Genomic DNA, 24,888 nt, shown 5'->3' with positions numbered 1-24,888 from the left:
CTTTTTAAGATATAATGAAGGTAACATCACCCAGTCTGAACCTATTTGTCTGAAATTTGACATGTTTTCTACCCAGGGGCACCTCATGTCTACAGATTCCAAAGGGGAATGCACACCCGAAAATAGTAAAGCTTTTCATTTCAGAACAACCAATGCACCTTTATTTCTGAAATTTGACAGATTTCATCCCTTTAGTATGTTGGACCATGCCTAAAATGCGCATCCAATTCTGGCAGATAACATTTTTTTAAAAAAATTGTAAAAGTTCCCTGTATGAAAACCCATGAATGGGTATGCATGGAATTTGGCAGGCTCCATCCAAATCAAAGGGGCTCATTTGCCTGCAAATTCCACCCACTTATGTTAAAAAGGGGGGAAAAACATGACCACCATCTTTAGGTTCCCCGTTATAGTCAAAGGGAGCAAAACAGAGATTTGGATGAACAGAAATGAACCTGAATCGAACTGGAATGACAGAGCAGATCCAAAACAGATCAGGCTGCTTCCAAAAGCTACAGATACAGACACGAGGCAAATATTGTGGTTGCAGCACACCCTTAATATATATAAACATACAGAATTATTTCATTAAGAGACATCTGTGATCCATCCTTGAAAACATTCCATTTACTTGAGAATATACTTCAACAAGACTATGGCTGAATAAAATGTGGGTTCTGTGTGTCTGGCCTTTTTTGCATCACAAGTCTTTGAAACATTTAGAATTGTTTACTCCTGAATGGGAACAAACATCGATAGGGTTTTCTGCAGGATGATGTCTGTTCCAATTCAGCAGTGAACAGCCGGTTTTCCAGGGTAAGTGGTGGGGCGGGGAGAGAAAAACCTGTTCGCAACAGGAGTGGGAAACCTGTTTGTTTGTTTGTTTGTTTGTTTGTTTAATTGTATTGAATTAAAGTGATTTGGTTTGATTTGCAATAATTTGGAAAACTAATAAAAATAATTTGAAAGAAAAACCTCTCAGGCCTAGAAATCACGGGACAAACAGAAGTGGTGGGCGAGCCCTTAAAACTTGCATCGAATTCAGTGAAATTTCCCCTCACTCCTCAAGGTGTTCAGGGGTTCTTCACTACCTTAACTGCAAATATGAGGGAATCCATACTGAGCAGAAATTCATTATTATTTCTGCTGCCTAATATTAGAAGGGGCATGCTTATGATGATGAAGTGCCTGCCCTTCGCTATTGACCACAACACCTGGGGCGCCTCATACCACACATGGCGCCTTCTCGCAGGACCGCAAGGGAGGCGCTGTGCTCGGCGAGAAGGTAGCCGGCCTTCCCCCTCAGCTGGGGCGGGCGGAGATTTGCAGGCCTGTCCTTCTGCTCGGAGAGTGAGCGAAGAAAGCCGCCCGCCGACGACTCCCAAGTCAGGGGGGAGAGCGAGCGAGCGAGCGTTACCTCATGCGGACAAGGATCCGGCCCCGGAGAGTCGCCGCCCAGCGCGACCAAAGCTTTCTCCGCCCGGCCCCCTGGGGCTGCGGACGCGGTTTCCGACGGGGCCTTTCTCTCTGAGGGACTCCTCCGCGGGAGGAGGAGAGGCCTAAGCGCCTCGCTTCTTCCTCCCAGGCAAAGCGAACGGGCTGGAAGCCGGGGCGGCCGCCGGAGATGAAGCTCTCGAGTGCGGTGAGTCGGAGCCCCTCGCCCCGGGGGAGGGAGAAGGAAACGAAGGGCCGGAGCCCGTCGCCTCAGTGACCGGCTGCGAAGGCGCTCGCTGCGGGTCGGGCAGCAAAAATGAAAATAAGAAGAATAGTCCCGAAGACTCTCCTGTGGGTTTGGGGAGAGGAGGCAGGAGGGGATCGCATCTCTTAAGGCAGTTCCGACCCCGAAGCTTGCATGCATACGTCCACGCACTCCCCGCATTTAAGGTTTGAATGTCGGGGGCTTACCACTTAAACTTTTTTTGTTTTGTTTTTTAAAAACGCGGTTTATATATAGGGGGTACATTCTGCACTGGCTAGCAATGGATATGGTGTGGGTTGATGGGCACAGGGTCACACTTGGACCGAGGAGGCCTGAAGTTTAATTCCGTGGAAAACCAACTTACTTCTCATCAGTCTTATCTCACGAAGTTTAATTTGGGAATAAAGTCGTGGGTGCCTCCCAGCCAGCTTCTTGAAAGAAGGGCAAAATGCAAATGAAAAGAAATAATCTGGCTTTATTTTAAAATGGCTCTAATCTTGTTTTCTGTACTGATTCGGCAACATTTGCAGTGTAATATTTTGCTGCTGCTCACAGATGAGGTCACGCACAAGGAAATGGTACAGTGGAGAGGGAGAACTGAATAGACCCTCCAGATGTTGTAAAATGTGGCTCCCCCCATCCCTGGCTTTTGGGCATCCTGGCTCTGGCTGATGGGAGTCCAAGAGCGGCTGGAGTGCCACTGGCTTTCCACCCCTGATGTTTAGGATTGCAACCTCAGCCTTGTGTTTATCAGCCTCACTAATTATCATAAGTGTTATGTAAACATGCTTGCTTTTGGGTTTTTTTTTTTAAAGATTATTTACATACTGCTCTTTATCTAGTGATCCCAGGCCAGTTAAAAAACACACACGTATGATGGAACGTTTGTACTCCATTTTAATCCTAAATAACTATTTTCCTCTCAGTATTCACATCTGCTACTTCAGATTAGAAGAACTGTTTCATCCATATACATATTCTGAAAGGATGGAAAAACATTCTTTTTTCGCTACTTTGAAACACTATGCTAAACACATTGTCACTGAAAAATGTTAAAGGGTGCCTTATCACAGACCTACTCTAGTCTTTTTACAATTTGGACGCGGGTGGCGCTGTGGGTTCGAATCCCCGCGGCGGGGTGAGCTCCCGTCGTTCGGTCCCAGCTCCTGCCCACCTAGCAGTTCGAAAGCACTCTTAAGTGCAAGTAGATAAATAGGTACCGCTTTATAGTGGGAAGGTAAATGGCATTTCTTTGTGCTGCGCTGGTGCTGGCTCGCCAGAGCAGCTTTGTCACGCTGGCCACGTGACCCGGAAGTGTCTCCGGACAGCGCTGGCCGCCGGCCTCCTAAGTGAGATGGGCGCACAACCCTAGAGTCGGACACGACTGGCCCGTACGGGCAGGGGTACCTTTACCTTTATATTGTATATACAGTCATACCTCGGGTTGAATGTGCTTCAGGTTGAGCGCTTTTGGGTTGCACTCCGCGGCAACCTGGAAGTAACGGAGTGCATTACTTCCGGGTTTCGCCGCTCGCGCATGTGCAGACGCTCAAAATGACGTCACGCGCATGTGCGGAAACGGCAAAGCGCGGCATGCGCCATCGCGTCTTACGTTCCATTCAGGATGCAAACGGGGCTCCGGAATGGATCCCATTCGCATCCCGAGGTACCACTGTATACTATAGAAAAACATGCAGTTGTTTTTAAGAATAATCTGCACTAAACTGCAAGAACATGTTAATTCCTAGAGCTGCAGATAAAGAATGACAACAGAAATAAGCTGTCACTGCCAGAGGTTTTATTTATTTATTTATTTATTACTGCATTTATAACCCACCTTTCCTCCAAGGAGTTCAAGGTGGAGTACATGCCTCTCTTGCTTTCAGTTTAACATCATAACAACCCTGTGAGGTCGGTTAGGCTGAATGTCCCAAGGTCACACAGTGGGCTTCATACCAGAGTAGGGATTTGAACTCTGGCCTCTCAGAGTAGAAAGGTATTGCCAGGTATTACTGCAGTTACTCTCATAACAATGAATGCTGTGGGGCTACTTCATAGTAAGTAAGTGTCTGTCCTAGTTACTCTGGTGATGCCACGTACATAAGATTGCACTCTTGCATGCCATCCTTTTTCATGTGGAATAATTATCACACCTTGATTTTGTGCTGTCTCACAAGTACAGATTAGAATCCCTCCTTTTTACTCATAAGCCTAAATGAAAGTTGGGGATCATTATATCCTTTTACTGCTCTTTGATCAGTGTATGGCATTTTCTAAACCAGACGTGCAATCTAGATATTGGAGAGTGACTTACTGAAAGGGGAAAAGTTCACTTTCTCCTAAATTGAGACCGAATGCTGGTGTGCATTGTGTGTAAGGAAGAAGTATTATGCAACCTGTAAAAGAACATTATGGATCCATCCTAGTTAATAAATTCCATATTTTCATGTTGACATGTTTTTTCCTGTAAATTTATAATCATGGACATATTCTTCACCGGAGAGCCACTATTGCTGATTGTGTGAAGAGAAAAACTGGAAATAGGACTCTGTGAACTAGTCCTAGATGCCTCAGTGCCTGGCTTATGGTGTTGCCTTGTTCCATCATCTCTGAATCATTTCCTAGATAAGACAGAAGTAGAATCTAGTTCATCGTAGAGTTTACTTGGAGGACTTGGTTGAAAAGGTGTTAGGACCTGTCAGTTAGGGCATGAGTAGCCAATGTTGTACCTTCCAGATACTTTTGGATTCTACTCTAAAACTATAGCATAGCCAGTAGTCTGGAATTATGGGAGTTGTATTCCAGCAGCCTCTGGAAGGCACCATATTAGCCACTCCTGGTTTTTCCATGGTGCTGGCAGGGTGTTGTGCAAAGACCTGAGAAAGTCAAAGATGGGCAATAACATGCAGATGATACTAGGATCTTCTGACGCACTGGTGAATATATGTGTGCAGAGAGCCTCTTTACATCTTCTGCTCCTAGGTGAGAGGGAAGTTGGAGCATTCCCACATCACCTCTTATGTGCTCCTGCAGTGAAACTTCATTGGAAGAGACACGCAAGGATGTGTGGCTGCTACTGTTGTGACAGTCCTCTTCAGTAGTCTCTGGAGTCAGAGACAATTGATGAAGTGCTGTTCTTATGGGGTGTGGTTTTCTAAGCAGAGGGGACATGCAGAAATCTGTTTACTTCCTCTCATCTTCTCTCTGTTTATGAAGCCAATAAGTAGTTTGGATTGGCTATCAAAACATGTTTCTTGTTCCTTTAAACTTAGTGGGAAATGATGGCAATTCTCTTTTAAATCAGTGTCTTGTGATCCTTAAATTTACTAGATTCCGTGCCTTATAATTCCCCTCCCAGATCCTTGGCCATGGAGGATATGACTCTGATTTTAGTGATGATGAAACAGCAGAGAAATCGGACCAGCAGAAAAATAGGTAATGCCTTTTACTAGTAGTATTATAAGATCCTTCCTAGGAGTGTAAATGACAGACTCCTTCGTCTTCTTTCTCTCAAGCTAGACAGAGAGTGCTGTCTCCAATGAGGAGTGGGGTAGGGGAGAACTGCTGTGCTCATCTAGTGTCTCTGTGCCATCTCATTTCTTGCAGTTCTGTGCTTCATCTCTACAAGAACAGCACTGAGGCCTAGTTGGTCCTTTAGTTTGATTTTCCCTCTGCCACATCTCAGCAGGATTAATCAAGCAACTGAATGAGAGATCAAAGCAGTCAAAGCCAGGTGGCAGCAGGCTTTGAAAGAATAAGACACCTGCTGGAAGGGAATGGAGTGCTCTTGCTGCTTGATTATTATATCCTATTGCTCGTTTTTGTGGCAACTAAGGGTGCAATCCTATGCACACTTACCTGGGAGTAAATCCCTAAACATGCCTAAATAATTTATTTATGTGGATTATTTATTAACCTAATGGTTAGTTGCCTTTCCTGTGCTGAAGACAGCATTCAAGAGCAAAAATAACAACACCAAAACCAGCTGGGGCTGTCTGCTTAACTTCAGGAGAGTAGATCAAAGAATATAACTTTCTTGCCACAGCCTTGGCTGAATGTCAGTTCTAGTGCAACATTTTCTACACACTGGGCTGGCCTAACCGTAGATGACACCAGCGCATTGCATAGAGTGCCAGACTTCCTGTCCCAGCTGTATAACTGTCTTGGAGAAAGAACTAGAGCTTCCCTGTTTAGAAGACATGCACAAAGGCAGCTATGCAACTCATTGGGTTGCATTCCAGGGATAGATCTTTCATCTCTACCAGCTGCACAGAGCATCAGAAAAGTTGTAAACATGTAGATGTAAAGAAGTGACAGACATTAAACTTGAAAATAAGAAAGTAGTTTCCTAGTTAACTCTTGTAATGTTGCTCAGATGTCAAGAGAGGGATGCAATTTGATTTGCAGAAAAGAAACCTTAGTGAGCTTTCTTTGCATGGTAGTCCTTTAGGAGCGATTCCTATGGAGAACTAACACATAGTGCTAAATATCTAGAGATTTGCTGGAGTTTAAACCCATATGAAAGCTGCATGTTCCAATCTGTAAGCCCTTGCTCCTGATCCCAGATGTCTGAGTACTACTTATTGTTATTTAGGAATGTGGACTTTGGGGTTTTTCTCATGGGCCAACACAGCTTCCTTTACCCAGTAAGTTAGAGATCAATGCCTGGAAAATCCAGGGTCAAGTCTGACTCCTGAGGATGATCCATTGGCCTTCCAATTGCTAATCCAGAAGCAAGAGAGGTGTGTAGAGGAAGCTCATGCTGTAGCAGTGGGAGTTGCTGGCCTTGCTCCATGCCGTGGGGGGGGGGGCGAATGAGTGGTGGTGTAGACCAACCTCCTACCTCCCATCCCTTCTCCAAGTGGTCCAACTAATTATTGACAGGGGGTAAGCTTTACTTTTAACACTAAGTTGCTGCTCTTTTTATACGTATTTTCTTCTAATAACCAACTCTGTGTGTTTCCCCTCCTGCATGATAAGGAATGAAGATGCATTACTCAAAAAGCCCTTCCAGAAAGAAAAACAGAGCAAGGTGGCCCACAGACAGGTGGCAACAGATGAATGGGACAGGTACTTTGCCATACTTATGGAATGTTTTCAGAACAGCATTAAGCACATGGCATGTAGACAACTAGAATAACGTTGTTGTTTTTACCAGGGAAGAAGCAAGAAATCAAAGATTTCATTTCCTAGCATTGGATGCTGTATCCTTTGAATTTGCGTTGATGAAAAAACAGTTCGTCTTAATTTTGAGAAGAAGAGGAAACTTCATGAAAGAGACCTTTGTCTGAGAGGTTGCTTCCTTAGGGATATTTCATTTCTCATGATCTAAGAAAGGAATTTGCTGAACAAAGTTAAGTACCAGCCATTAAATTTGCCACATGTATAATATTGGTTATATGTAAGTTTTTCTAGGAAGCACTCTTGTGGCACAGTGTGGATCTCATTTCTACCACCTGCCAATACCACCTGCTAGAACAATTTATTCCTTCTGAACTCCCAACAGAAACACCAACTTGACTTGACACAACCGGCCCACCCACCACTCCTTCAGTATGATCTGGAGCAGAACTGACAATATGATGACCTGAGAGGGAGTCATTGAGTGAAATTGAACTCTTTAGTAATAGATGTGCTGCTCTTCTTCTCCAGGAAGGCGACTGAAGGCTGTCGGAGAGAGCAAAAGAGGAGGCAAATGGATTGCAGCTCCTCATAGTGAGTCTCAGTGCCCTTTTCTTGTTACAAGGAGAATTCAGCAGGTGTAGCTACTGCAGCAGGTTGAGCAGTACCAGTTGCAGTCAGTAGGGCAGGTGGGGTAGCATCGCTCACCTGGCTTGTGAGCATCTCTGCCAGTTGCCAGGAGGAGAGCTCAGTGTGGGCACAGTGGCGGAGCCACTCTGACGCCATTATGCCCACAGCCACACTTTTCATTGGGGAACCAGGTGAGCAGTGCCACTACACCACCACCCCAAATGCTATTGGGTATGACATAAAGCCTTCATCAATTGATTAGGAGAACTAACTTGGACTCTCCTACTTCTGTTCTTGCTGTCTTTAAGACAACAAATGTGTGGATGGAAGAGAGGTATGACTCCAAAGCTGGATTCTAGTCAATAATATGCAGGCAGTGAGCACTTCACTCCTGATACCTCTTCAATGAAATGCGGTGTTAATAGTTGAATAGTTTGTGTCTTTTGCTCGGTGAGCATATTCCATTGTTTTGCTTTACCTCATTTTTGGGGAGTAGCATTCCTTGTCTGTCATGAATCCAGCTGATGGATGGATTGCTTTCTCTATTTACATGGAGCGGGGTGTCCTTAGTTCAGCTTCATATATATTAGGCCTGTGTCAGCAATAGTGTACAAAGTTCAACTGTCTATGCCTTGTCTTGTAATATTTAGTGCTATATCCTAGGGGCAGAGCTCTCTGTCTATATTTGTATACGTGCTGTGTAAGTTAGAAGCTTGATAAATGATTTATGATAGCATGATAGCATGGCTGAAAGCCTGTTGCTTTATTGACAAAGGAAGCAACACTTCTAGACGTCTTTTATGTAACCAGTTCTGGAACAATTCTAAAATAACTAAATATTCTGCCCCCACCCCTGCAGTTACTTGCCTGTATTTATTGAGTTGTCCTTGGTTAAAAATAACCAGCACAGAAGAAGCCGGTGTAAAAAAAAAATTATAAGACATTATATCGGGAATTACCATATTATTAGTATTTTCCTTGTTCAGTATTTTCATCAGAAAACTACGTCATGTGGTCATAGTTCTAATTTTGCCAATTGCACTGTGGTTGGCACTTATATGAAATGGCCCAAATTGGAACCTTCCGGTGTAGATTTTATTTTGGAGTGGTAAAATTTTGTCACTAGATTTGCCAGTCTCCCCAACGTCTCTCTTGCAGAAATCTTTGTCTTGTTTCTTGAGTGGTCCTTCATATGCTGAGTGAGCCATTTCCAAATTTGCTAGGTGTAGGCAGAGTTCTTTCAGCAAAGGAACGATAGATTTCCAGTTATCTTATTTCTTTTTTGGGAAGCAGGAAAATGCTGTCAGCAAATTCCTTAATTTTTGTCAGTATGCAAGACATAAGAAAATGGTCAATGACTATATTTTGTACTACGGTGGCAAGAAAGAAGATTTCAAACGTTCAGGGTGAGTACAAAATAATTACAGAAGTCTGTCTGCTTTCAGAAGTTACTAAGTCTGTTATCTTATGCATAAATAATAGAGAGCAAGTTAAAGTGAAATCACTGAGGGCGTACTTTTGAGTAAATAGGAGTGGGCCGTGCGGAAGTAAACTCCGGATAATTCAGGAGTGCTTCACATGTTACAATTTACTTGCATCCATCCCATGTTGTTGTTTGTGTTGGGGAAAAGCAATACAGTGCATTGATATAGTGCAGAGTAGGGGGTGGGGCGAGAATCTCATCCCACAGCCATGTAAGATGAAGGCAGAACATCTCATTTGGTCTTGAAGAGGCCAGTGAGCCCTGCACAGAAGAGTGGCAGGATGGACAGGTGCCATGTTTTCCCCAACTCAGTTGGGAGGCAGACTTCAGGCATTTTACAGCCAGCCAAAACTACCTCCCCATTGGCTCAGGAGCAGGAGTTGTGGCTGGTTGCTTAAGTCTTTCCTGCCTCCATCTCCTCCTTGCTGAATTGCAAAATGTTCCACCCTTTCAAATGCTGCAGAAGGACAGGGACAAACATTGCTCATTGTGTATTTTGTATGCATTATGTGCCACTTTGGACACAGATTTTTCTGGAAAAGTGAGCTATAAAATGGAACTGAATGTGTTAGAGATTCTGAAAGGAAATGCAACAAATGAAGAGAGGTGATTTTTTTTTAAAAAAAATCATTTGATAACTGATTGATTTTTTTTTTAACAGAGAAAATGACAAGACTGACCTTGACATTATAAGAGAAAACCACAGATTCTTGTGGAGAGAGGAAGATGAAGCTGACATGAACTGGTAACTTGGGCTGGGATTGATCTCATTTATTTCTCTCTTGTATAAATATGTTAATTCATACATAGTCTTTTTATGTAAAATGACTTGATAAACTTAAGGAGTCTAATAGTACACCTTTGTGGCTAATACACTCATAATTCGAGTGAGTGGGAATTATTGTTGTGCATTGCCAATTAAAAGAAATCTAGTGATTTGTTTTTAATGCTACAAAACAAGGCATCTTCAAAGCTGTTTCTCAGCTGTGTGTTAGGCTGCCATTCTATACACCAGATGTGCAGAACTTGTGGCTCTCTAGATGTTGTTGGGCTGTAGCTCCTCTCATTCTTTACCATTGGCTATCCCTTATCATGCTAGCCAGGACTGATGGGAGTTGTCCAACTGGCCCACCAATTCTCTACACCTCTATATTCACTATCCCCATTTAAACACAGGGTGGTTTCTGCATAAATGCATAGGATGTTAAAGTATTTAAAGAAAAGGTCATTGAATTGTGCTTTTTCTTTAATTTTCTGTGACAGCTGTACATTTATAAAACTACCTTGCTAGTATTCCTGCCTTTTTAATATAAGATAAAAAGATAGAAAATAACTTCTATCTTTTGCCAACATTTGCGTTGTCTAACCAACTAACCCGTAATTATGTCTCCGTCTTTCAGGGAGAAGAGGCTTAGCAAGAAGTACTACGATAAATTATTCAAGGAGTACTGCATAGCAGATCTGACTAAATACAAAGAGAACAAGGTACATGCTGGACAAATTTTGTAACTCGGGGGCTGTCTGTGTTCATCCAAGTGAATGTAATATCTCTTAAGGCAATACATGCTGTTTCAGAGACTATAGGTAGAAACGTAGCCAGTATCTTAACACCTGTGGCCAATAATAGGTACTGTAGAGAGAATGTCCTGGTTTGCATGTAATCATAAGCCAAAATATAGCCTAGTGTGAACACACAAGAATGCAGGTTCTCATGGAGATGACTGTGGCTGCTTTATAGTATTAGAACTCATGGACATCCTATGAAGCTGAATGTTGCAAGATTCAGAACAGACAGAAGAAATTACGTATAGTGATACCTCTGGTTAAGAACTCGATTTGTTCTGGAGGTCCGTTCTTAACCTGAAACTGTTCTTAACCTGAGGTACCAATTTAGCTAATGGGGCCTCCTGCTGCCGGAGCACGATTTCTGTTCTCATCCTGAAGCAAAGTTCTTAACCCGAGGTACTATTTCTGCGTTAGCGGAGTCTGTAACCTGAAGTGTCTGTAACCTGAAGCGTCTGTAACCTGAGGTACCACTGTACTTCTTCACACAGTGCAGAGACACTATGGAATTCACTCTTACAAGCTGTAGTGATAGCCGCCAATTTGGATGGCTTTAAAACAGGAATAGACAAATTCATGTGGAATATTGCTATCAGTGGCTACTACCCACAATGGTTTTTGCTGTGAGTTACACTTTTTACCTGCTTGCACCTTGCTGAAAATGCAGAGGCTGAACAGGACTTTGGCTCAGACAAAAGTGGACATAAGACTATTATGCATAACAGTGCTTTGTCTATTCCTTGTCATTTGATGATAAAAAGGGAGTATAGCTAGAAGGCCAGTATGTTGGATCTAGATCAGCAAATTGGAACTACCAACTTTTCTGTATAGTGTTATTTGCAGTCTTTCTTTCTTTTCAAAGCAGGGTTTTTTGGAGAGGGAATGCCCTTGAATGAAAGTACACATCGTAGTCTTATTCATTACACAGCTTTTTAAATGGGGTATGGTGAGAGAGGATGGCAGGGCGAAGACCCCAGGAATGCATATATCCTGTATTACTTCCCCAGAGTGCTCTTTTCACCTCTCTGTCCCCTACCTGCATAGACAATTCATACCATCTATATTTGTTACTGTTTCGCCAGTTCTGGAGAGGCTTGCAGGTACAGATCTGACCTGGCTAGTCATACAAAGGAGCCTGGGGTTCCTGTAGGAGTTGGAGGCTCTCAGATAGGCCTTGATCCCAGCAGTCACCTTCACAGGTTTCCCCTGCTCCCAGGTAGTGTCATGCATCTAGCTGGGTATTTCACTGGCACCCCTGAAGCTCATGATCATCTCATTACCTGCTCTGCTCCTGGGACCATGAACAAGTTGTTGACCTCTGTGATAAGACATTATGAAAAAGTTGGAATGCCCTTGTGTTTGGGTCAAGATTCAGGATGGCAGTGTCTTCTGAACAAATAAAAGGTTATCCTGCAACTTGCTGCAAGATTTAAATGGTACAGAGGAAGTACGGAAAGTTGGATTAAAGTAAATACTTTGAACTTATAAAGTGGAGGAAGAGCAACCTAGAGTGACACCAGAAGCAATTCCAGGCGAGGGTGGATCTTACCAATTCATATTTTAATCATTCCTATTTCTTGCCTACTAGCAGTTATCAGAGTCTATGAAATCCATTCTTACCATTGTCTTACCAGCTACCATTCCTACCATTGTAGCTCAATATCATAATAATTCAGTGATAGTGAACTAGAAAAATAAATTTGCAATACCTGAGGCATAAGAAATATCTCAGTTGCACTGGATGCACTGAATGTGTAAGTGCAAAATACTTACTGCATGTCTTTTATTCTTCTAACAGTTTGGATTTAGATGGAGACATGAGAAAGAGGTTGTGTCAGGAAAAGGCAAGTTGTTATTTTTTTTTTCTTATTGTGGTTTGAATTCTAACTTCTATGAGCAGAGTTCTGTTCAGAGAATGGGGCTTCCCGCTGCAGCCCCTGCCCCCAATTGTTGTTTGCCAGCTGATAAACCTTTTGTAACATTATGAGACTTAGTGGAAGGGTGCAGCTAGGAGGGGATTCTCCCTTGGTCTTTATGCTCACATAGGGAACTTTGAGATCTAAGCCTTTTTGAATCAATGTTTTTACTTGTTCTCTCTTACTTATTACATTGTCACATAATGACTATTTTTTTCAAGATATACACGATAACATGAAATTAGCTTATATCGTTCTGTCATGGCAGTTAGCATCTCTAGAGTGCTTTAATGATCTGGGTGGAGAATAGCTGAGAAACAAGCTTAATTTCATTTAGTATTTATTGTTTCAAGAAGCATTTGCTAATGCAACCATAGGTAGTAAAGTAGACAGGGCAAGAGGACTGTTGATACCAACATGACTTTTTTTGTATGTCTCACTCCTTGACAGTCCATTCCATCTTTTCTCATGCCTGCCTATTGATGCAGGCTCTGGCTGGTAGAGTTTCCCTTTCCTGCTGCAGCTCCCTGTGCCTCCACAACTAAGTTGGGCCATCCTCTGGAGCTGTGTAGGTGGTGGTATTGGGGCTGCAGGGGTGAGGAGAGATTGGTAGAAGCCGCAAATGCAGTTTTCTCCAGTTGGAACTTCTGCTGGCTTGGAACCATAGATACTTTGTAATTTATAGAAAGTTTGAAGATATACATATATCTGATCAAGTTCCAATAAACAATGTATAGGAAGCACAGCTGTGCTATGGATAGCTTCTTGTGACAGTTTCTTGTTCTAGCAATGCAGTAGTCCGCTAATATATATTCTGCATTTATTTATTGTTTCTCAATTATTATTTCTGAAACCATAGGCTGTCTTCACAAAGACAGCTGCAGTTACCAGCAGCTGTTAGCATAGATCAATAATATAGTTCACCACTAAGGGGCGCAAGCATTCAGCAATTTTGTAAACATTTCTAGATGCAGTTGTGTAATCTGTTTTGCAGAATTTACTCTTGCAAAACAAGTTTTGTATATTATTTTATTAGCATTCTCAAATCAAACATTATTCTGATTTTGCATACATCTCAGCATGGCAATAGAAGCTGTTTAAAGCATCTCCCAGCCCAGTATGTAAGAAAAACAACAAACAGTGACATTAGTTTTAAAATGACATTTTCTTCCGAATTCTGGTTTGGCTTCCTAGCTATCATTTAATTAAACAAGTTGTGTTTTCCTTCCATAACCAGGTTGAGGTTCATATCAAATGTTTTCATTGTAGTTATTTTTATGCCAGACGTTCTTGTAGGAAACTGATTTTGTAGATCCATTTCAGTCAGGGTTTAGGTCTGCTTTTGGCACAGAAAGAGCTTTGGTCACCCTGTATGATGAACTCTGTTGGGAGAAAGACAGTTTTCCTTGACCTCTCAGTGGCTTTCAATACTGTTGACCATGGTATCCTTCTAGCGTGGCTGTCGAAGTTAGGGTGGGTGTCACTCCTTTATGGTGATTCCCATCCTACTTGGATAGTCGTTTCCAGAGGGTGATGCTTGGGAAGTACCAAGACCCATCTTCAGACCCGGGGAGCCTTCAATGTGAGGTTCCTTCAGGGTTCGTTTTTATCCTCCATGCTGTTTAATATTTACATAAAGCTGCTGAGTGGGGCTATCTGGAGGTTTGGAGTATGTTGTGAGCAAAGAGCTGATGACACACAGCTCTCCTCCTCCTTTCTATCTGCAGGTGTGGCAGTGGATGTGCTGGACCACTGCCTTACATCAGTAATGGACTGGATGAGAGCCAACAAACTGAAGCTCAATCCAGATAAGACTGAGGCATTGTTAGTGGGAGGTTCCTAGATGGATGGGAGGTTGCCTGCTCTTAATGGGGTTACACTCCCTCTGAAGGAACAGGTACACAGCATGGGGCTACTTCTGGATCCTTTGAGGCTCAGGTGGCCTCGGTAGTGCAGAGTGCCTTCTGTCAGCTGCAGCTGGTGGTTCAGCTATGCCCCAGATAACTACTGTTGCCTATGCTCTGGTATCCTCTAGGTTAGATTACTGCAGCACGTTATACGTAGGGCTGCCTCTGAAGATGGTTTGGAAACTGGCTGGTGCAGAATTCAGCACCCAGGGTGCTCACCAGGGCAAGGCAGTTTGAGCATATTACACCTATCCTGGCCCAACTGCACTGGCTGCCAATTAGTTTCTGGGCCCAATTCAAAGTGATGTTTTTCACCTATAAATCCTTAAACAGCTGAGGACCACAATGCTTCAAAGACCACCTCTCCCCATATGAACTGACCCAGACCCTGCAATCGTCATCCAAGGCCCTTATTCATGTGCCTCCTCCGTGAGAGGTCTGGAGGGCAGCAACACAAGAAAGAGCCTTTCCTGTGGTAGCTGCCTGTTTGTGCAATGCTCACCCCAGGGAGGCTCGCCTGGTGCCTTCATTACTTATCCTTAGGCACCAGATGAAAACACTTCTCTGTAACCAGGCCTTTGGCTGATTAAACATTATATGGCCTTTAAATGTGTTTGTGGGAGGGGGATTATTGGTTTGTTTTTGTTTTATTATGTAATTTGTTTTTGCATTTCACATTTTTATGTTGTGAAACACCCTGTGATCTTCAGATGAAGGGTGGCATACAGATTTAATAAATAAATAGTTATACCAACCACGAACAGGAAATATTGTGCCAAACCACTAGGACGTAGATAGAGCGCAATGACTCCAGCAAGTGAGTTAAGAGATACAGTACGGCTGAGAGTGAAGCATCCAGAGATACTTGTCAATCAGCTGTCAGAGAAGATTCCTCCATACCACTAAACAAAGTGATCAGCCTAACCCTTAAGTGACTTAAATCCCCTCTTCCAAGGTTCCCCAACGGCTGTTTTGTGCCACAGCAGCTCAAGCCTTTGAGGGTCCTTAAATATATTTTGATTCCTCCCCTCTTAGATTAAGAGCTCTGTTGTGTCTAAAAATCAGCCTATTAATCAGGCACATCCTTTGTCTCCTTTGTGCATATGTCTTGAAGCATGGGCTACAATCCCAACCCATCACCATCAGCCAGAGTTTTAATGCTGGCATCAGATTGCTGTAAGTGTAAATTAAAACAAAATACACTGTATTGATTAAACAAACAAACAAACCCTGATGCTTCCCGTTTGTGTGTTTTGTATAAATATTCAAATGTTCTTTTAACCAGGGTTGACTGCGTGTCTCTTAAGTCATTTGGAGAAGTAAATGAGCAGCAGCATTCTGTGCTCTTTGGTTCCTGCTTTAGCATTACGGTTGGTTTTGCACAGCAGAAGTGAAGTATCTGAGGACACTGTCAATCCATTGGTTAGCAGCTTAGGCAGAACATTCTGAGGTTAATCTTTCAAAAACTGTTCTGGAGGTGAGCCTATTAATACAGATAGTTACCACTCGCTAGGCATGGGGATGTCTCATTTTCCGAGAGGCTGTATGTCGCTGGTACTACACACGGGGTTAGGAACACAACAGAGCCAGTGAAATCAAACGAGATGTTGGGCTTTCATTCGTGGGACATGCTGAAACAAGGCTGCCACATGCTGTGCCCGTTTCGTTACTGAAGTTCAGCATCCTAAGAAAGACGTGCACAGTACAGAGTCCAGCTACGCATCCCTATCAGGGGTTTAAAATGGTTTGTTCTGAATTGCAGCACAACCTTCACTCCAACACAACACTCCCCTTCATTGGAGGTTTTTAAGCAGAGGTTGTTTTAATGGCCAGCTGTCATGGACGCCTTAGCTGAGATTCCGCTAGGTGACTCTCAGGTGTGCCTTGCAACTCTGCAATTCTATGATTCTGTGGCAACCTGCTTTTGGAAAACCTGGGGAAGTTTCAACAGGTTAAAACGTGGCATAAAGTGGGGTTGGAGAGGTGGGGAGAATTAACAAAAATAATTTAAAACACACAAAGGAGTCACCAGGATCGGGAACATCAGTGCCAGTACCCAGGGGAGGTCTGGGTGAGAGGTGAAGCATTCTGATGGGTGAGAGGTGAAGCATTCTGTGCAGCTGGGCCACCCACCCTTCTCCACTCCTAGGGGTGGGGGAGACCAGCGGCAAAGCTGGACAGCAGAACGTGGTTCCGCCATGGCCCCACCAAAGCCTCCCTTGCCTGGGGTGCTTCTCTGGTGGCAGTGGGGTGGGCTGGGTGACTGTGGGAACACCCCCTGGGGTAGCTGCTTCACCCCGCCTCATCAGTGGGCTGGCTCTGCCAGTATCCATCCCAGTAATAAGCGGCATGGAGAAGCAAGAGTGGAAGCTCTCCCAAAAGTGGGTTTAGGGCAACACAACTGGTTCAGTTGCACTGGGCGTGGAGCCTCGGGGCCGCTGCAACCATGGTTTAGAATTTAGGATGAAAAACAGGGTGTTGCACAGGGCGCCACTGAAATTTGAGACCCCACAGTCCACTACTGCTCCAGCTACCACCACCTCTGAAGCTGCACTGGCTCACACTGGCCCGAGCAGAAGGTGGGAGGGCAGGTTCCTTTTCTTTTTGTTATTCTTCCCCTGGGGTTAGGCCCCCTGGGGATCCACCTCCCCATGCTTTATAATGTTCCAGTTTGGGGTTTGTCACTGGTGGGAACTTGACTCCTTCCTAGGCATAGCAAGGGCTTCTGTCATGGGGCAGCCCCCACCCCCCACACGGCAGAGTTCTTTTCTAACACCCCTCCAGCCATTGAAATAGTCATGCTGGTTTAGGATTGTGCACTAATGGAATGATTTCAATATATTACTCATATTTCTCAATGTCTTAGATTTTGGACCATAGAACTGTATGGGTATGGCATTCCAGGACCGTCAAATAATTATGTAGAACCAAGGAAACAGAGTTATTGCACTTGCTTGCTCTTGCAATATATTATTTTTCTTCCCTTGCCTATGCAAAGTGCTGGAGAGTGTATCTGATTTACACTAACCTAATCTTCATTGTAAATACCGCATGATGTTATAATAATAATAACATTTCCCCAGCCACTCTGGGCGGCTCACAGCATAGATAGAAACATATTGAAACCTTAAACATTAAAAACTTCCTGATACAGGGCTGCCTTCAGATGTCTTCTAAAAGTAGTTGTTTATTTCCTTGACATCTGAAGGGAGAGTGTTCCACAGGGAGGGTGCCACTACTGAGAAGGCCCTCTTGTTAAATAAACCTAGTAGTAGTTTCCTTAACAGTTAACTTAATTGTTAGCAACTTACCTGGGGAGAGATAAATTTAGTGCTGTTTTCTGTTTTGCCTGCTTTCTAGGTCAGTTTTCCTGTGGAAGTAAGCACTGTGATGAGAAAGAAGGCTTGAAGAGTTGGGAGGTGAATTTTGGTTACGTTGAGCATGGCGAAAAGAAAAACGCACTTGTTAAATTAAGTGAGTTCTAACAGTGAGCTTTGATTTTTATTTTTATTTAACAATACACTGCTTAATTTTAAGAAAACCTCAAAGTGGTTTAGTCAGCTAATTATAAATGGATCTGGCCAGCTGAATTATTACTGTTGATGCTCACTCGGGGTAGAAAATTACATTAGGACTTTTATAAACCCCATTACAGGATTTTTTAAAGTACAGAGTTCACAAAAGGGGAGTGCAGTCTGGATCCATTCCAAACCAGCTGATTTCTGTAGAATGTGGATTGTTTGGCTTTGCTGTAAACCACCTTCTGCGGCAAAAGAGGAGGTGAGCAGGGAGCAAATGAGCCCAACCCTTTGCTCAGGCTCATCCCTCTAGTGGTTAAATTATGTCTTAGTGTTGTGTTCAAAGGCCACCAAAGATTTCTTTGGTTGAACAACAGGGTAGTCCAACACATATCTACTCAAAAGTAAGTCCCATTGAGTTTGGTTATGCTTACCCCAGCGTAGCACTAAGTGGGGCATGCACACAAGGAACAAGGTCTGCTCTTTCTATGAGACTTTCCCACTCTCTCCTCCCCCTGTGCGACTCCCCCGTGTGCCCTAAACCTGTCCTGGGGGTCCCAGCAACGCTCCAGAGGACATTTGGGCAGTGCGGATGGGAGGAGAGTGAGGAAATTCCTTCTGTGCGGGCAGACCTCATTCCACACGCACACACAACAACTTAGTTGAAAACCTCCACAAGTGTTTTTTAATAATGCTTTTCCGATTTATTTATTAAAAGGCAGAATTAGTGCTGACGGTTTTGATTAGTGTGCAGCATGTGTGACATGCTAGACATGGCAATCTTACAAAAACTGAGGATATGGGTATAATTGATGTTAGATGTAAAATTTATGGGGATAATTTAATTCCTCTACATTTAATTCTTCTTTTTCCCCTCTTTTTTAAGGGCTTTGTCCCGAATGCTCTTACAAATTAAACTTTCACCACAGGTAACGAAAGTACAGTCTTTGTACATATATATGGGTATACTGAGTTGTATGCACAATGCTATGTCGGCGGGGTTATGTTTCGTCTCCTCCCCTTGGTGTATTTGCAACATTGCAGGGGATCGGACTTGATGACCTTTGGGGTCACGCCCAATTTTACAATTCTATGATTCCATGATCTGCTCCAGTGAGTTCCCCAACAGATGTTTGCCACAACCAGAAATTATCTTCCTCTCCCAAGCAACTGTTTCCAGCTTTTCCAAAACTGAAATCTCAGCTGTTGGATTGGGGAGCAGAGCCTTGAAGCACCTTTTTGCTAGTCCAGCTAGGAATATACACATATGGAAATCCGCTTGTGTATGCATAAAGTCCCCTCATGCCCTATGCCGCCTAGGACCCACGTACCTACGGGACCGCCTCTCCTGGTATGCCCTGCGGAGGACCTTAAGGTCCACAAATGACAACATTTTGGAGGTCCCAAGCCGCAAGGTGGTTAGATTGGTCTCAACTAGGGCCAGGGCCTTTTCAGTACTGGCCCCAACTTGGTGGAATGCTCTGTCACAACTAGGGCCCTGCGGGACTTGACATCTTTCCGCAAGGTCTGCAAGACAGAGCTGTTCCGCCTGGCCTTTGGTTTGGACTCAGTCTGACCATTATGTTTCCCTCCCCTTATGGTCTTGATTTATCGTCTACTTTTAAAATGAGGCTGCATTTTAAATTGCATTTTAACCTGTATTTTAAATTGGTCCCCCCCCCCCCCCGAGTATGTTTTTACTGTGATTTTATTGGTGTTATCCGTCCTGAGCCCAGATCTGGCCAGGGAGGGCGGGGCATAAATTATTATTATTATTATTATTATTATTATTATTGGATTGGGGAAACGTGTATGCATGTTTATTGACACTTCTTCTACTTTCCTGGTTCAAGAACTGATTGATAGCATTACACAGTTCCGGGGTTAAGCTTTGATTCAGGTTACACTCTGCACCTTTATGTTCAACTAAGATGTGGCCCTTTTTTGGAAGCAGCTGAGTTGGCTCAAACTTTTTCTCTTTTATTAGAGCATACAGGAAACATCTTTTCTTACACAAAAAACATCCATGCTATGTTCAATTTGATCAGTTTCAAAACATCAAATTTACTGATTTTTTCAGGGTTGGCTGTTCAGGAATTATAAAGAGCCCTTCCCCACCCACTATATATTTCTGTAATATTTTTGTTGCTGGATAAACACATTGATAGAACTTTTAACACCCACTCCCTTTTATAAAGGAGGAAGGAAGTCACACCAACGAAAAAGAGAGCAAGCACAGAACAAAGCTCCAAAGCTTCAAAGAAAACAAGATTATCTTCACCTCACAGACACAAGCCAAAGAAAAGAAAGAGCAATAAAGGTAAAAGAAGCCTTTATGCTTAAAGCAAGGTTGTTTTAAAATGTTAACATTCATAGTTGAATGTTTGACTCTACATGTACATTTCGTGGTTTGGAAAACCGCTAGCCGATTCGACTCAGGAGGATTTGTGTGCCTGTGGGATGCCAGATCACATCTGGTTGTGAGAGGAAAGGAAACATGGGAGGAAGAGGGGAGCTGGGAAAATGCCTGGTCTATTTCCTACAGGTGGGAAGGTTTCCCAAGTAGGTTTGAAAGCAAATCTCTCTGTCCTGGGGTGCTTCTAACCTGACATTTCAAGCCAAACCTTGGTTTCAGGTGCTAAATTAAGATTATCTGTGTTTCATGTGGTTTGCAAATTACGGCTGAGGGTAGAAGGAGAGTTTGTGCACAGGAGGCCTGGTGGAGGAAGCAGCCTGTTGTCCAATGAACTAGCCTTTATGTCGTCCTGGGTCACTATGTTTATGTTGGACATTTAGCAACATTTCATGGTAAACTCATTTGCTGAAAACTGACATTTAGGTATTAACCAAAAGCATTTGTTATATATTTGAGACTTACTAGTTAAAAACCATAATTATTATTTTTTAGCATTTCTCTCTGGCCTTATCAAATGCCAGGAATTGCTAGGTAGATGTTGAGTTTCTAACATGATATTTGTACATGTATTTTAATAACCAGACGTGTAACTAACATAAAATTCTAAAAATGTCTCTTTTCAGATCAGACATTCTTAGAAGAATCAGACGATTCTGACAAAGGTAACTAAATTGCAGGTGAAATCTTGATTTTTGGCTTAAAGGAGTGGTGGGCCCATTACCGCAGCCACATTCCTGTTGAGCATGTCAGTCAAAGTGGAGGAGAGGCAGGCAGGTCCCTGGGCCAGCCTGGAGCCTGGCCTCCTAAACGCTTGTGACCCAGATAGACACATGTTGCCCGTTCTGTAAAATGCCGGCAAGAAGCTCATGCTACCAGGAGATTTTCTACCCCAAGTAAGCATTAAGTGCCGTGCTCCAAATTCTTTTCTTTTTTTAAAAAAAGTACTTAGGTGCTGCCAGATGTACAAAGATGTGGATTGGGGGCTGCATTTTGAATACACATTCAAATGTCCATTCCACTGAACGCAATGCAGAGTTGATAGGTGGCAAGAAAGTACTTTCTGATGCTAATGTGGAAGTGCAGAAAATTACAGTTTGTAATCCAGCAGCCAATAGGCTGTTGGGACCCAAACCACATTGGCTATTTAGTTGCATTGCATCTTTTGCCTTGTTTAAAAAAGATACTTTGTTTGGGATTAGGAAAAGAGGTGATAAACACAAGTCATTTAAACCTGCAACAATATTTGTTCCTCTTATGCCTTCATGCTGTTGGGCTGTAGCCCACAAAATCACATGCCAAAATTACCTGTTTAGGAAGAAAAGCACACCATGATTACAAAGGGATGGATTTTAAAGAGGAAAGGCTTGGTCAGTCTTTTTCACAATGTTGATATTGGAATATAAGCTAGCTAAATATAGTTGCAGCTTATCCATAAGCCTGTTGTTCCTAATTCTTCTCCTGTTTTAATATTTACAAAAAATAGATTGAGAATGTTACCTTCATTGGATTGTGAAAGACTTGTTATTAAAGAAAATGCTTTGAGATTATTATTATTATTTTTGTTGTTGTTGTTGTTGTTGTTGTTGTTATTTTTGTTGTTGTTGTTGTTGTTGTTGTTGTTGTTATATTTACACCCCACCCATCTGGCTGGGTTTCCCCAGCCACTTTGGGCAGCTTACAAACATAGTTTAAAATGTGACATTCCTAAAATCATTTTAAATACTACTCTTTCATTCACAGATTCTGTCAATAATGACGAGCAAGATGGTCCCTCAGATGCTGATTTTTGGAAGGGTCCGCCACAAGAAACTGAAGAGAAAACACGGTCAGTTTTTTGATGAGTAGCTGTTTGTTTTAAAACAATGGTGCTTATTTAAAATAAATATAATTATGTCATTTTTCCTCAAATTTGTAACAATTACAGTTAACCTTTATGGGCAGATGTCCTCCTTCAGTAAACGAAACAGAGAAGAGAACTCATCTCTGTAAATTGCAGACTTATTTGGAGACTTTGTAAAATAAAATTTGCTCTGCCTCTGAAAGAGGGAAAGTGGCGGGCAAATCGCGTAGTCAAAAATCTGTCAGCCAGGGCCAGTCATACAACAGGGTGAAGACAGACAGCACCAGCCTTAGAAGGAAGGTAACAATTGGTGTCTGGGAGGTTCAGGAAGACATTTTAAATGTGGGCGAGGATGCAGTTTGGGCCTCACTGCAGGCAGCACCATCCTTTGGGAACATTCCCCTTCGATTTCAATCTTCCCATAGGTTTCTCAGTTTTGTTTCAGCCATTTCACACATTTGAATGATCTAACAACCCTGGCATTACTGTTTGCGCACGTGTTATCTATTTGCAAGATTGGTACAGCACCTCTGCCATGCCACCATAAGTTGTAAGCATTTTTGTAAGCATATGTTTGCTTAACAATATGCCCCAATGGTGCAATGTTTTTGTCAGCACAGACCCTGCCCGTACACCTAAAAGGTGTACCACACCTTAGACTGAAAAATGTCCTTGTGAGTAAATGAAAATGACTGCATGCATGTCCGCCCCGTCTGCCCCCAGTGCTTCTTAATACCATTTGCTATTGTTTTACAGGGAAGAAGAATTTGATGAGTATTTTCAAGACTTATTTCTCTGAAATGTAATGTGGAAATCTGGAACTTCGTGGATCATCAAAATCCGTAAATAAACATCAAGCTTCCAATTTCATACCTGACTTTTCTTTAAATATGGTTTTAATTGCATAAGAATTATCCAGCACAACATTTCTCCACAGGCTTACTTAGATATCTGGCATAAGATTGTGGTTTTTTTGCAGTAGTTTAACCTAAGAGATTATTTCCATGTGATATACTACATTCAAAAACTATGATAAGAGTCAGCATTCTCTGATGAACAGAGCAGCTGATTAATGTTCACTTTTTAAAAACAAACAAACACCAAACGAATATGCAGAGGCAATTTTGGGGCCTTTTATTGCTTTGTAGTTCTGCATTCCTCAGAACTTACCCAGCGTCACTGATACCTTCCTCTTCTTCCTCAGCGCTTCTGTTTTGACTCCAATCATATTAGCAGTCAGTTTGCTATTAAAGTTTGCTGTTAGAGGGAATGCTTAGGTTTGGTGATCAAAGGTGAGACTATGAGCGCTTGTATGGCTAGCTATTTCTGAAGGATAGATACGTAAGACTGGGAACTAAGTTAACTGTCACATTTTGTTTTAATGAACGAGGGAGATGGCTTGCCTTGGGCAAAGGTACATGCGGCTTAAGCATTATCCATGATTTCTGATCCCCTTAGCAGTGAACGAACAGTAATCTTCCTTTAGAATGTAATCCTGAGCATAAAGCAAGACGAGAACACACAACCTTTCAGCCTGGTTCTTTCTCCCCTGTTCAAAGTACAACATATCTTAAATCCATTTTACCATATGCTTCTAATAAATAATATGCTCGAAAATAACTATCTTGTTTGGTCCCTGAGCAATGTGAAATAAGGTTTAAAAAGAAATTAGCATATTTTTGCATGATATTTACATTTAATTTTGGGGGGGGTGCGTGGAACAATTATATTTAAAGTAGTGTGCTTATCATTTTGACAGTAGACAATTAAATATGCCAGGTAATAAAATACCAGAAGTTTTCAAAAAAATAACGCTAATTGAACATATTCACAATATATTCATGAACATGTTTATACCCTGGTGTACAGCTTGAGTGAATATTGGAACATCTCTACACACATTTAATGTTATTTCATTATATTTTTCAGCATTCATGCACACAGAAGGAAGATAAATCATTAAGGGTGTCCTTGAATAGCAAAGAAAGGTAGCTGTCTGTGTGTGAAGGCTTCTTTAGGTAAGAAGGTGGATTTAAAGGTTAAATCTTTGCCTTCTTGTAAGTTTGGTTGGGAGCCAAATCCAATAAGCAACAATCAGCTTGCATCTGTGTAACATGTCTCTCAGGGCTTTGGAAGAGTCCACTACAATATCTGCTGCTTCAAACACTATAAAGTGTCCATTGTCGAGGTCCAGTTTTTCTTGTAGGTCTTTCCAGTGCAGTTATAAAAAATGGTCAGTACATATTTAATATGCTGTTTTTTGTTTTAATACAAAGTATATGATCAACAGCAACCTTAGTATCTCTTGCTTGTATCTATATTTAATACAGAAAAATAATATAGTTATATATTTTTATGGCATTGTAAAAGTCTGCATAAAATATTTGGCCCAGTAATCAATAATCGAACAAATGATAAATTTTAATGAAGCACTGTATCATTGGGTTACTCTTGTATTTTGTATAGCTTTGACCCTTTTCAGAAACATTTTTGTAGCATGTTTAGAAGTTTATAGAAGCAGGTGCTATACAGCTGTATTTGCATTTCTGCCCCTAAGGTATTTGCCACTATTTGGACGTATAAAAACAAAATGGCTGGCTTAGCGAAACATCTGATACTAAAATGATCTGAGGATCATAGTCATAGCACATTTGAAAAAATTGTTGCAGTTGTGTTTTAATTTCAGTAACCTAGTGCACAGCAGATAAAGATTTATCAATGAAAGATATTTCCTTTGCCCATAGTGATCAAGCATACTCTGCAAAGATTAATAGATATGGACTGGATGCTCAATG

General features: G+C 42.3%; 1 protein-coding gene across 1 annotated transcript; it reads left to right on the top strand.

The window, feature by feature from the left end:
• Positions 1–1,492: 1,492 nt before the first annotated feature.
• Positions 1,493–22,963, top strand: LOC308477833 (protein FRA10AC1 homolog). Its single transcript, XM_081006812.1, has 14 exons — positions 1,493–1,642; positions 5,058–5,134; positions 6,680–6,769; positions 6,858–6,903; positions 8,780–8,856; positions 9,595–9,678; positions 10,334–10,418; positions 12,295–12,340; positions 17,680–17,793; positions 18,724–18,766; positions 20,036–20,157; positions 20,877–20,915; positions 21,994–22,078; positions 22,850–22,963. The coding sequence occupies exons 1-14, from the start codon at positions 1,625–1,627 to the stop codon at positions 22,890–22,892; spliced, it is 969 nt and encodes a 322-aa protein (XP_080862938.1). The 5' UTR covers positions 1,493–1,624; the 3' UTR covers positions 22,893–22,963.
• The last annotated feature ends 1,925 nt before the right edge of the window (positions 22,964–24,888 follow it).

This window comes from Podarcis pityusensis, assembly GCF_964106645.2.
Source record: "Podarcis pityusensis genome assembly, chromosome: 5".
Lineage (NCBI taxonomy): Eukaryota > Metazoa > Chordata > Lepidosauria > Squamata > Lacertidae > Podarcis > Podarcis pityusensis.
Note: the sequence above shows the minus strand (reverse complement) of the source record. Positions and strands in the feature narration are given on the sequence as shown.